The 14,492-nt window shown below is 44.5% G+C and overlaps 1 protein-coding gene across 3 annotated transcripts in view; it reads right to left on the minus strand.

Moving 5' to 3' along the window:
- SPIDR (scaffold protein involved in DNA repair) overlaps positions 1 to 14,492 on the minus strand; it is a 341,673-nt gene that overhangs the window by 103,179 nt on the left and 224,002 nt on the right. For all 3 annotated transcript variants that reach the window (XM_054708421.1, XM_054708419.1, XM_054708422.1), the window contains 2 exons: positions 10,026 to 10,221; positions 6,936 to 7,162 (listed from right to left, as the gene is read on the minus strand). In XM_054708421.1, coding sequence (XP_054564396.1) covers positions 6,936 to 7,162; positions 10,026 to 10,221 — 423 coding nt within the window. The remainder of the gene's footprint in view (positions 1 to 6,935; positions 7,163 to 10,025; positions 10,222 to 14,492) is intronic.

Raw genomic sequence — 14,492 nt, forward strand, 5'->3', positions numbered from 1 at the left:
TGCCCACTCCCACACATGAAATAGCCCCCATCCTGAGTGCCTGCCACAACACACTTGGGCTTTTCTCTTGTATCACTAGCCCTTCCCCTTTCGTCTCTTCTTCAGTTTGTGTCTACTTTTCCCCGAATGTGACCTTGTTCACTGTCCTGCTTTAGATAGTTCCTAGTTGTGACAGAACACTTCAGAGGGGAGAAGTTGGGGGATCCATCTATGACGAGAGGAGCTGGGGGCATTTGCCTTTCACTGCATACCCTCTAGTGCCTTTGGAGCTTAGTACTATGGACAAATACAACCTACTCAAATAAATGCACATACAAATATACACACTGACCAGTTGTAGGCAGAAAACCCCCAAATATTTATCTCTAACTCAAAATCCTTCTCTGAATTTGAGATCTGTATATCCAACTTTTTCATCTGACATCTGTTGTTGGGTGTCTCACAGGAACCTCACACGCAACAGCCCCAGCTGTATTTCCCAGCGGTGCCACATGAGACCCAGGAGCCTGGGTGGCCTATTCCTGGGTCTCTGCTTCCATTGGGACCCTGCTCCATGTGCCCCATCTTCCCTAACCATTTTCCATCCAACAGTTTAAGCTGCCTTTCAAACAGGTAAACCGTATTTGGGTCAGTGAGCAGCCACGGCAAACGCTACAGCCCGCACGCTGTGGCTGGCCTGCCTCTCTGGGCCCGCCTGCTGGCCGTGCACCTGGCCACAGGTCCTCTCCCTCCTGTCTAGGAAGTTGTGGAGGTATTCTCTCTTCCGCGTGAAGTTCTCTTTTTACCTAACATCCACTTCTAGTTCACGTGTCATTTTAAAGAATGCTGCCTTAGAACACCTGTCCTTGAATCCTCCAAACCAAATGCTGTCCCTTTTCCACGGGTCTTTCTCCTGGCGTTCCACTTTTCTCACTAGAGCACTTATCACAACTTATAAACATGACCTGTTTTTAATGTTTTGTGTGGGACTCCATGGGTGGCGAGGATAATGTCTGGTCTTGTTAACCACTGCAGAACCAGAACCTGGTCCAGGAAAATGGGGGATACTTTTTCTTAGTGAAAAAGAGGAAAAAATATAAGACAACAGACTAAAGGAAGGGTCAAAAGATTAAAACAGAGACTAAAACATCAAGGTACAGAAAAAGGAAAACGTGTTTCCTGAGTTCAGTTCAACAAACTTCCATTAAACTGCTACACTAGAAGGTTCTGTCCTTCTGGCTTTCTGTCCAAATGCATGGACACTGAGCAAGCTCTGGGTCCTCACAGTAGACGAACTCCCCCATTGAAAACATTTCTGCAGTGACTTGCAGGAAAGATCATGTATCTCTAAGGCAGGGGTCCTCAAACTTTTTAAACAGGGGGCCAGTTCACTGTCCCTCAGACCGTTGAAGGGCCGGACTATAGTTTTAAAAAAAACTATGAACAAATTCCTATGCACACTGCACATATCTTATTTTGAAGTAAAAAAACAAAACGGTAAAAACACCCGCATGTGGCCCTTGCCGTAGTTTGAGGACGTCTGCTCTAAGGGATAAAGTTAAACTATATTTGTCTCTAAGTTAAATGTCTCAAGGACAAAGGAAGTGAATGATTCAGAAAGGGAGAAGGAAAGCATTGTTTAATGGCAATTCCCTAGGACTGGGAGCAAAGTAATCTGGTTTAGAGCAGCAATTTTCAACTGGTGGGCTGCAAGAGGCACACTGGTGAGCCGCAAGAATTTTTAAAGCTGCAATACCTATTTAGTCAGGGGCACTGACCTCTTTCCCCTTAGACTGTCAAATAAAACAGTGACAACAGCCATCATAGCAATAGCTGCCTGGTGTGAATGAATCAAAATCATAACTATATTTTTTGTCAGACTGGCAAAAAATGTATTTTTTGGTGTGTTGTAGAATTTCAGTAATTAGTTTATGAGTGTCATGAGGTGAAAAAGGTTGAATACCGCTGGTCTAGATTCTGCTATATCAACGAGGAAGGGACTCACTAAGATAGTCACGTACTTTTTCTTTGCCTCAGGTTCCTCCACTGTAGATGATCTCCAAGATCTAAGTTCCCTTTTCTGCTAAAAAAGCCTATGGTTTTATTAGTCACACATTTATTTAATATTCATTCAACATGCCGTGGATCTAGATAAAGGTGTTTTGGGGCTCTAAACTGACCCCCTAGCTTAATGGTTATGGAGTGCTTCTGGATTGGTTTTTTATTACCTTTGATTTTAGTGATTTGTAAAACCTAAATTATTGTTGGTTATTCTGACATAACACCTTGAGAAACCTGGTAGAAATGTTTTAACAGCATGAGTTAAAAGAAGTCGCCAAGAACAATGGACAGAAGACTCTCACATATTATGTTTCTGAAATCTAAAGTATAATTTTGCTAATGTTTCACAGCTCAGAGGACATGAGCCTTTTGTCTGAATTTATCTGACCGTGTTCAGGACCAGCTGGCTTGAAATAAGTTTCCTTTAATTTCAAAGTTGGCAAACATTGTGCAGTCTGCCATCAGAAGATAAGCCCTCCCTGATCTCAGAAAAGTGATTGTAGAACACTGGGAACAAGGTGCTAACTATTTAGCACCTTGATTGACTCTTACAATTAAGGTGCTAAATAGTTATAATAAAACTCATCCTAGTATTTCACCGGGAATCATCAGACCTGGTTGAGCAGGGAAGGGAGGATTAGTGTGGCAAAAAGTATATACCATAACACAGAGTTTTTTTGGTTTTCACAGACCTTAATTTCTCCTGACATAGTAATTTCTGATATCAAAGTTGTCTTTCAGTTCACTGATATAAAGATCTTTAGGGTTCATCAGATTATGACAAGAGAGCAGACTTAGAGCTGTTTCTGGTGGTAAGGGGTCACGCTGAAATGTCCCTCCGTGTCTGCTGTACTCGTGCCTCTAGACAAGCTTAACACAAATGTGTTACACAGGCCGTCACTCAAATTTGTCCATGATCAAGAAGTTATAGGTAGAAATTGCAGGCAGAAAAGGAAGGGATCTTCCAAGCTATACACCTAAGACTTCTAATAATATTTTCTCTTATATACAGGCAGTCCTCGGGTTATGTTGGAGATCCATTCCTACGGTGCGACATAACTCGATTTTCGCCGTAAGTCGGAACCCACCTACATAAGCACCTACGTCACTCACCTGGAGCACATACACAGCAGTAATGAAGTGAAACAGTAAAAAAAATTTAAAAGAAAGATAACAATTCCTGACCTTTACTTGTGGTAAATCCTACCTAATAAAATGGTAATATGTAAATTACCATCATTCCGCTACGCCCACGATTGGGCCAATGGGAGGCGCAGGGGGGCAGGACTCGGGGTGGCCGGGGTAGCCGATTGGGCCAGCGTCTGCGCCATGGCTGTGCTGCGGAACAGAAGGGGCCTCTGGGGCAGCGAGCTCACGTCCCGCCGCGGACCATCAAAAACGGGGGAGCTGGGTGCCTGTCCGCTCCGGCACCAGGCCTTTCGGAAGCCTCCGCCGCGCCGGAGGCTTCCAAAAGGCCTGGTGCACCAGCAGACAGGCACCCAGCTCCCCCGTGATCGAAAGCGAAAGCGTGTAGGGGACCCTACACGTGCATGATTCAATCATGCACTGGGCCTCTAGTAAATAATAAAAAACATAAAGCACATATGTACATAGGTCGAAATGATGGAACTTTTTTTTTTTTAAATAAATACTGTAAATGGGAGATGGCGAAGTAACCACAAAACGACGTAAGTTGAGTCTGATGTATGGTACATGTGTATGCATAAAAAAGTCTACATTAGAAAACATTGTTAAATAATTCTCAAAGGCAGATAATTTAATGTGCATTGGAGGTGGGGCTCGCTCAGCCCGGCCTGCACCCTCTCGCAATCCGGGACCCCTTGGTGGATGTCCTATTGCTGGTTTAGGCCCGATCTCGCAGGGATCTGCAGGGATTAGGCCTAAATCGGCAGTCAGACATCCCTCTCGCAATCTGGGACTGTAGGCTCCTAACCGCTTGCCTGCCTGCCTGCCTGCCTGATTGCCCCTAACCACTCTGCCTGCCTGATCCTCCCTAACCACTCGCCTGCCTGCCTCATCGCCCCTAACCGCCTCTACCTATCTGCCTGATCGCCCCTAAACACTGCCTGCCTGATCACCCCTAACCACTTGCCTGCCTGCCTGATTGCCCCTAACCACCTCTGCCTGCCTACCTGATCAATCCTAACCGCCTCTGCCTTGCCTACCTGATCGCCCCAACCTCTGCCTCCCTGCCTGATCACCCCTAACTGCTCACTTGCCTGCCTGATTACGCGCGCCTAACCATTCTGCTTGCCTGCTTGATCATCCCTAACCACTCTGCCTGCCTGCCTGATGCCCCTAACTGCCTCTGCCTGCCTTCCTGATAGCCTCTAACTGCCTCTACCTGCCTGCCTGATGCCCCTAACCGCTCCCCTGCCTGCCTGATCGCCTCTAAATGCTCCCCTACCTGCCTGATTGCCCCTAACCACCTCTGCCTGGGCCCCCGCCACTGCAGCTTAGTCCGGAAAGACGTCGGAATGTTGGTCAACTGTCTGGTCTAATTAGCATAGCTTTTATTAGTATAGATTAGCAAAGAATTAGTAGAGGGTTAAGTATAATTTCCCTTCTATATTAATTTGATTTGTAAACTGGAGAGTCTGATCATTATAGTAGCAAATGAAGCCAGAAAATATTAGCTATCAGTTATACAATATGACTGTTTGCACTCAAAAAATATCTCAGATGCCTTGTCCTCAAACCTATAGCCAAATTCTATGACCTTCTGTCCAAAAGCTCATTTTCCTGCACAGTCCATGTAATTCTCCCCAAGGCTGGGCACTTGCACATCTCCTGCTGTGCCCCAGGATGACTTAATTTCTGAGTCAGCCTCAATCTAAGCACACCTTGGTTCTAACTCAATTTTCTCCCTTTTTGGCATCAACATTCTCTACAACCCTGTCATTTTGGGGTTCTATAGCTCATTATGTTTTTCTTTTTGTTCACCAATATAATTGTCGGTACACAGGAACCTCTCTAGGCTCAGTTTCCTCAGCTGTAAAATGGGACTCTAGCCTCAGCATTATACAACTGCATGTGCACTACAAGAAACATACCATGCAAAAAGCATTTCATTGCATCTAAACAACTCTTTTCTTGTTTTTGAGGTTTATGCCTGGCCTTCTTTCAGTCTTCCACAAGCACAGTCACATCCCATGTCCCAGTGTGTGTTCTAAGGTACAAATCCAAAAAAATACATGTTCTGGACCACTGACAGCAATTCGTCACATTCTAGCTTCCAACTTGCTCAACACGTAAAACAAGTACTACTGAAGGAGCTGCAGGGACACAACCTCTGAGGTGCTGCTGTTTGTGATTACTCATAAGGAAGCAACCTTACTGTCAGTTTTATCTGGTCTTCTCATCATTGTGACTCAGTCCCTGCTGTCCCCATCTCCTCCAAGTATGTGGTTGGTGCTGGCCTGGGAAAGCTTTACCTAGGTCCTAACTGCCTAGCTTGCTCAGTATTACCTTCTCCAAAACCTAACACTGGGTATATGCCATAAAAAGCAAAGCAAAACGAAACCTATGCCTAATCTTAACTATCTCAGATCATTCTATTTGGATTTACCGCAGAATTAAGTCAAAGAGTATAAGACTGGTCAGTAGTACAAGTCATAGTAAAAACATTAAAACTGATAGAATCTTTATGTATTTCACACAAATAAATATTTTTTTTCTATAATCCAAAAGAAATATTCTCTAACTCCACACCTAAAGGAGTATTATGAAATTCATAGTACTTTCAAATCAGAGGCCATACACTTGAAGAGAATTCATAATTAATACAGAAGTGTTCCTTGTTGCTCCTTTTGAATAGCATCAGAAGGCGCCATTAAAATAGAATGATTATTTTTATAATATGTTTTCTTATTAAGAGTACATAGAAAAAATGATTGCTGAACTGGCATCTATACTTTTAAGTTCTCTTCTGTTGTAAATCCTTATTACTGCTCCAAGGGCAGCTTAACATAGGAAGAAAGACAACCTCAAATGGTTATGCCAAGGCTCCGACATAAAGAAATAAACTCTTCCGTCAACAATGTGTCTCTAGCAATGTGAAAAAATGTAAAGCCAGGAAGAGCCTACATCTGAGAAGAAAAGAAGACATCATTCTCTCTGTTCATATGAGCAAAAGCGACTCTGAATCACATTTGACCTTGTTTATGTATGTATTCATCTACCAGCACAGTCCAACAAGGTGGCCACTAAACACATGAAGCTACTTAAAATAAGTTAATTGAAATTAAATAAAATTTAAAATTGAGTTTCCCAGTCCCACGAGCCAAGTGCGCAATAACCGCGTGTAGTCAGTGGTTACCTTACTGGGTAGCGCAGATAGACCAATTTCCATCATTGCAGAAAGCTCTGTTAAGTAGCGCTGTATGGATGAAAACTGTCTCTGAAAGGCTAGATTACAGTCTACTAACTGTCATTTACTCAGGTTTTAAGAGATGTAAAATTTGATAGATAGTATAGTGAGTGGTCTTTTTAGGTAGGGTAACCACATCGTTTTACCTGGGACCCTTCAGTCCGCAGGCCGGCACTCTATCCACTCAGCCAAACCAGCTAGGGCCAGGGTAACCACATCTTGGCTTTTCTACAACAATTCTAGTATATCTTGTATCTGTATTACTTGCAATAACATGACTCATTAAAGGTAAAAGTAAACAGTACAAATTAAATTATTTTAGTAGGACTTTTTATATAAATAAATAGAATCCTTTGTCATACCCTGGTCCCAAATGTTGATGCAAGAAAACAAACAAACAAAAACAACCCATGTATATGGGGAGTGTAGCCAAGAAACTGCTCCTGAAAGACCTCGCCTTTCTCTAAGTAACTCTAGGTACCCCCATGCCTGAGTTGTCACTCACCGGAGGCTCGGTGTGTCTGAGCTGGGTGGAGCAGCTGAGCCGCCTCCCTGCTGACACCTGCAGGGAAGAAAGTAAACTCTCTGCACCACCACTGGGACTCCAGCTCCTGACCACGTGGCAGCTCCTTGGCTTTCTACTGTGTCCAGGAGCGAGTCGCTGAGGGGCGCTTGAGATGAGCAGTGCCTGTGGGTCCAGTCTGTCCTCAGGGTGGGGAGACTGCACATAACCTGGCCAAGATACGCAAGGGAAGATTTCAGTCTGACTCATGATGGCACACACTAACAAATAATGGTATTCTTAGGTAATCCTATGATGTAAATGCAGAACACTAAAAGAAAAATGCCCAAGGTTACCTAGAAGAAAGTGGCTGAGGCAGGACTGAACCAGAACACCTGGCTCCAAAGTCCATACTCTTAACCACTAGGCTATACTGCAGCTTCATTATCGCTGTTGTTAAAAACATATTTCATGAAATTGAAGCATTAATATACTTTGAGCCATATTTTAAATTGATTAGAGAGTTCTCCTTTTCACATAATTCCTTCCAGACACTCGTTTTTAAAAAAGGTTTATTGCCTATATTTTTAAAAAAGTTTTATTTTAGATAGAGGAAGAGAGAAAGAGAGAGATATTGAGAACATCAATTAGTTGCCTCCTGCATGTGCCCTGACCGGAATTGAACCTGCCACCTTTTGGTGTATGGGAGGATGCTCCAACCAAGCCAAGGGAGATTCTGCTTGATTACACTTATACAAATCAGGATGAAAATCTGTCTGCTTTTCTATCTTTCCTATGTTCCCTCATGCTGTCTGTCACTCTCAGCATTCCATTTAGTGCTGAATCAAGTACCGTGGCAACCTGAGCCAGGTGCACTGGAAGCCACAGAGCTTGGAGGGGGTCCCAGGAGTGCACTTCATGCTCACAGCAAGGGAAGGTTGGTGGTTCCCTAAACTCATTTTGGCAGATGATCAGGGCTCAGGGTCAATAAAATGCCAAAAACAATCTCCAATTTATAATCTCAAGTTTATGCAGCTCTTTTTATCCCAAGTGATACAGATATTGTGAAAAAGAAAAATGCATCTACACTAATAAAAGAGAAACATTCAAATTGACTGTACCTCCGCTATGCCCACCAGCCAATCAGAGCGAGTATGCAAATTAACCCAACAATGATGGCGGCTACGGAACTGGAGAGAGCAGGAGGCTTGGGTTGCCCTCAGCGATGAAGGAAGCCAAGCTTCCCGCCCACCCTAGCCAGCTCTGGCCTCCACTCAAGGCTACAAAGTTTCAATTATAAAAGTTAAATAAATCCCAGATACCTGCTTCCAGTGGGCCCTGGCCTCCACTCAAGGAGGCGCTGGAAAAAAAAAAAAAAGAAAAAAAGGAGGGGCTGGGAGCCATCAGCCCCTCACCCAGCCTAGCCAGGCACCCCAGTGGGGACCCCCACCCTGAAGGGAGTGTGGCCAGCCTGAAAACGGCTCTCAGCCCCTCACCCAGGCTGGCCATCCCCCCATGGAGTAAGAGTCCCCGCTGGGGGGAGTGGCCAGCCTGCAAACAGTCATCAGCCCCTCACCCAGGCTGGCCAGGCACCCCAGAGGGGACCCCCACCCTGAATGAGGTGTGGCCAGCTTGAAAACGGCCCTCAGCCCATCACCCAGGCTGGCCACGCCCCCCAGCGGGGACCCTCACCCCATGAGGGTGTGACCGGCCTGAAAACCACCACAGGCCCCTTGCCCAGGCTGTCTCACGCCCCAGGGAACCCCCACCCTGATCAGGAACACCCTTCAGGGCAAACCAGCTGGCCCCCACCTGTGCACCAGACCTCTATCTATACTAATAAAAGGGTAATATGCTAATTAGACTGGGAGACCTTCCAGGAGACCTTCTGGACATTCTTCTAGACAAAGCCATGGTGGCTGGGCCGAGGTAGAGGCGGTTAGAGGCCAAGAGGGGAAGGAAGTTGTGAGTGATCAGGCTGGTGGGGGGGCGGGCCGTTGGGGGTAAGCAGACCAGCAGGGGGGCCAGTTGGGGGCGAGCAAGTTGTCAGTGGGGGTCAGTTGGAGGTGATCAGGACAGCGGGGGGAGGGCAGTTTGGAGTGAGCAGGCCAGCAGGGGGGCAGTTGGGGGCAAGCAGGCCAGTGGGGAGGGAAGGGGGGGAAAAGCAGCCCAGCAGGTGGGGCGGTTGGGGGCAAGCAGGCTGGCAGGGGGGGCAGTTGGGGGTGAGCACACTGGCACGGGGGGCAGTTAGGGGTGATCAGGCTGGCGGGGGGGGGGGCATTTGGGAGCAAACAGGCCGGCGGCAGGGGGCAGTTGGGGGTGAGCAGGTCGGCATGTGGAGTGGTTAGGGGCAATCAGGCAGGCAGGCAGGCAGGTGAGCGGTTAGGAGCCAGTAGTCCCGGATTGCAAGAGGGATGTCCAACTGCCAGTTTAGGCCCGATCCCTGTAAACCGGCAGTAAGACATCCTTCCAGGGATCCCAGATTGGAGAGGGTGCAGGCTGGGTTGAGGGACACCCCTCTTCCCCCGCCCCGAGAATGAATTTCGTACACCGGGCCTCTAGTTTTAATAATAAAAGAGGGCTTAAACAAAAATCTTAGGTAATTATAAAATGAGAACAGAAAAAAATCAATACTCATATCTATGTATATAAAAGGCTAATATGCAAAGTGTCTCCTCAGGAGTTCGACCAGGAGACTGGGAGTTCGATCGCTGGCTATGACGTGTGCTGACCACCAGGGGGTGGTGTGGAACGAAGGAAGGCCCCGGCAGGCAGCTGGCAAAGGAAAGCCCCAATCGGCTCCAATAGCTGGCCAGGCCTAGGGATCCTACCTGTGCACGAATTTCATGCACTGGGCCTCTAGTATATTAATAACTTAGAATAAATATTAAAATTACATAAAATACTATAAAATATCACAACTAAATACTGAACTGAACTATAATTTCTTTAGGCATAACAATAATTCATATATAGTAAGTTCTAGCATATATATTAGCTGAATATTTGAAGTAAGACCAAAAGTAAACATCTTCCCTTATAATCCTCTCAAATATTATTACAAAACATAACACGTCTAAGACAAAGAGTTACCTGGCTTTCAGGAGAATTATTTGTTAGACTCTTAAATCTAAACATCTGGGATAAAGTGGTGCTTCTTCTTGGAAGGGGTGTGTCCCAAAAGTGCACTTCATGTGTTTTTCTTGAATCTTCTTTGGCAACAACTTTCTTACAGAAATAAGTATTCAGAATAACAGGGCAACTTCCATTTGGGATAATAAGCTTTTGCCTGGAAAGGGGAAAAAATACAACAGTTTATTTGCAAAGCTGCTCTTACAAAATCAGGAACACAAAGAACAATGACTTGCCTGCTTCTACAGATAAAAACAAGCCCACTGAGTGACAGCTGCCCTCACACACTCAAGAGTGACTGTCAATGGGTCTACTTTTACTTTTCCGGTGAAAGTTCTGTGTCAGGAGAGGGGCTACTGCCTGGGCTTCTCTGAGATCCTCCTACTCTGGTAGAAGATGGCCTTAGGATCCCTCAGGCAGAAATGCAGGGAGGGAGCAAAGACTTTAAAGAAGCTCAAAGAATTAACCATTAAAATAAATGCTATTAATCTCTTAACCAAAGAACTTTCATGCAAATTTGAATAACCCTGGGACTCAGGCAATAGTGTGGTGAAGGCTGCGGGAGGGAGCAGGTGTAATACTTTCAACAATAAAAATTTAAACATTAAAAATAAATAAATAAATGCTGTTTACAAAGAACACCTTCATACATTCTGACAGGTCTGATCTTTCAAATACTGTATTTTTCCATGTATAAGATGCCCCCTACTTTTCCAACCCAAAATTGAGAAATCAATATTTTTGCCCTAGCCAGTTTGGCTCAGTGGATAGAGCGACGGCCTGCAGACTGAAGGGTCCCGGGTTTGATTCCAGTCAAGGGCACATGCCCAGGTTGTAGGCTCGATCCCCAGTAGGGGCCATGCAGGAGGCAGTCAACCAATGAGTCTCTCTCACATTGATGTTTCTATCTCTCTCTCCCTTCCTCTCTGAAATCAATAAAAAAATATATATTTTTAAAAAGGAAATCAATATTTTAAACATATTACTGGTTTTCCTCTTAAGGCCTTCTTTTTTGGCATCTTAAGGAATTGTTCTTCCTGTTTTCTCCACTCTCTGCTCATACACTCAGTGGGAGGAGGTCCAAATTGTCTCTCTGCAGCTCTACTTCCATGCTCTTTTGCAGAGCTGATTGCATTCAGTTTGAATTTTGCAGAGTAAGACAATCACTTACTGGTATTTATCTTTTTATTTTTTGACATCTTTATGGGCTCAGAACGCCCCAGTCCCTGTTGCATCTGCGCACTCCCCACCTTCACCTCCAATTACAGCATCAGCTGATGTCAGTAACAATAAGGCTCGTGATTGGAGGAAGCCTGTTTGACAAGGTATGGGCAGCTAAACACCCGCTTGGCTCCCTCCTCAGCTGACTTCAGTCTAACGATTTTAGAAAAAAAAAAAAATAGCATCTTATACATGGAAAAATACAGTAACTTGACATCAAATATCAAAGGAATACAGCCAAATGGACCACGGTCACAGACATGCCTCTTATTTAAGTAGAGAAGTCTGGGAATGTAAGAGACATTCTCCTGGTTCCTTTCAGACATCTGATTTGAGAAGATCCTAACACTTACGCCCCAAAACAGACAGTGCTGCTTTAACATTCAGAAAGAATGATGACTTCCACTTGTGGGAAGACGGACCAGACATGTGTTCTCCTATTTCTCTCATTAAGTACCACTGAAACGCCTGACATCAGACATAAATTAAATGTAAGAAGACACTGAAAGGTGGAGAGAAGGAGGACAAGTTCCTGGGTTTTCTTTTTGCCTCTGATATTCCAGACTTGGAACCGAGGAACCTGAAAATCTGGAAACAGTAATAGGTACAGACAGGAAAAGCCTCCACAAAAGCTTCATCTCTTCAACCAAAGGACGAGGGAAGGAGCAGCCTAGTGAGACAGAAAACAACTGCTCTCCTCTAGGCGAACATCACAGAAAAACTGTTACCCCCCCTCACGCACACCAGCACAGGGTGAGGGGGACCCAGACTTCCACCCTCATCAGCTTGTACTAGGAGTCCCCATAGCCCGTGGTGGGGGTGTGAGAAGGCGGGACAGGGGCTTTCACCCCTGCAGGCTTGTGAAGCGTTTCCCCACATACACACTACAACAGTGGAGACCACCCGGACTTCCACCCCGATCTGACAGTAGTAATCAAACATCCCTCCTCACCCCCCTGGCACAGAGTCAAAACAGGCCTGGCAGAATGTCAGACCCAGCATTACCGAGCCCACCTCCCACCCTCCAACCCTTCCCAGTGTTATCGGAAGCCAGGGGGGAGCAGTAACCAAGCTCCCGCCCAGCCAGTTGTCAGTGGAATCCTAGCAGGAAATGGAACTCCTATCTGCCCAGCAGTAACAAGGAGTCCTTCCCCCTTCAGGTACCAGTGGAGGTCAAGTGGGAAATCTGAGCTTCGACCTCCACCGGGCAGTAATAAGCAGCCCCCTTCTTGTCTCAGAGCAGTATCATACAAAGCCACAGACATAGTTTAAATACGGTCCAGATGTCAAATACCCAAAATGTACAGGTTGCCATAAAAAGTCACTTGTTATACTAAAACCAGGGGGGAAAAATTCTCACCTTGAATAAAAAAAGGCAATTACTAAATGACAATGCTGAGATGAAACATGTTAGAATTATCTGACAAAGATATTAAGGCAGCCAACATAAGCATGCTTCAATGAACAATTATAAATGCAAACAAGACAAAAATAGAAAGTCTCAGCAAACAAATATACAGTCTTGGCAAAGAAATATTTTTAATGAAATTTCAAAACGAAGAAATACAATAATTTAAAAAAATCAATAAATAGGTTCAACAGCAGAATGGAGGGACCAGAGAGAAGAATAAGTAAACTTGAAGATAAAATAATAGACTTTAACCAATATGAACAACAAAGAAAACACAGACTGAAAAAACAATGAGCAGAACCTCCACATCTGTGCAAAGAAATATAAGTGGGAAAATATAGGTAAATACAATAGGCCTTTCTACTCCTATTGTTTTCGAAAATTTATTTGGATTTAAAGCAAAATCATAACACTGTCTGATATGGTTCTAAATATATGCACAGGAAATATTAAGACAATGATATTATAAATGAGAACAATATAGGGATATAAGAAGTAAGATTTCTACACTTCACACAGAATGGCAAATTGTTGACCCAATAGACTGTGATAAGTATATCTATAATGTAATGACTAGAGCAACCAATAAAATAACTATAAAAAGAGATATGTACAAAAACATAAAAAAATTAAAACAAAACTCTAAATAATGTTTAAGTAACCCACATGAAGCCAGGAAAAAGAAAGCAGAAAAAGGAACAAACAGAGAGAGAATAAGTCAGAGAAAACAAAAAATAAAAAGGTAGATTTAGTACTAATATGTCAATAATTGCATTAACTGTAAATGGTTTAATTAAACCAATCCTACCTAATAAAAGGGTAACATGCTAATTGACTGTACCTTCGCTATGCCCACAGCCAATCAGGCGCTATGTAAATTAACCAAGATGGCGGCCCCCACACGCTGCCCAGCCCCCCCATCGCTGAGTGGCTGAGGGACCCGGGCTGGTGGGAGGGGTGGGGCCTCCCGCTGTTCCGAACGCTGAGCTGCTGACGGAACCAGGCTGGTGGGAGGTGCCCAGATAGCTGCTGTTGGCTCGGGGCGGGCAGCGCCTGCCCTGCGCCACCGCCGCCTGGGGCCAAGCCCCGACCCTGAAAGAAGGCGGAAGACGGTGGCCAGAGCCAAGGCCTGGGTCCCCCCTGGTGCCGGCAGAAAACTGGTGCAGGCAGCCAGGTGAATGAATGTCTTGCACGAATCTTCGTGCAAATGGGCTTCTAGTTAAAATATATATTATCAGCCTTGGTTGTGTAGCTCTGTTGGTTAGAATGTCGTTCCGACACACCAAGGTTGCAGGTTCAATACCCGGTCAGGGCACATATAAGAATCAACCAATGAATGCACAAATAGGTGGGACCACAAATCGATGTTTCTCTCTCTCTCTCTCAAAAAAAAAATATATATATATAGATAGGATGAAAGTAAAAGGATAGAAAAAATGTATCATTTAACATTAATATAAATAAAATGGGGAAGGAATACTGATACCACATGAATCAGGCTTAAGAGCAAAAAGAATTATCAGAGATAGAGAGGGACATTAAATAATGATGGAAGGGTCAGCCCACCAAGAAGACATAGCAATCTTAAATGTGTGTGCATCAAACACCACAGATTCAGAATACATGAAGCAAAAACTAATGAAACTGGAAGGAAAAATCAGCAAACCCTAATTAAAGTGGGAAACTAGAACTCCCCTCCCCCATTATTTAATAGAAAAAATAAATAGAATATCAGCAGGTTACAATTGCTCACATAGAAAATTCAAGTAATCAACAAAATAATTCCTAAAACTAGT

This window comes from Eptesicus fuscus, chromosome 19, assembly GCF_027574615.1.
Source record: "Eptesicus fuscus isolate TK198812 chromosome 19, DD_ASM_mEF_20220401, whole genome shotgun sequence".
In the NCBI taxonomy this organism is placed as follows: Eukaryota; Metazoa; Chordata; class Mammalia; order Chiroptera; family Vespertilionidae; genus Eptesicus; species Eptesicus fuscus.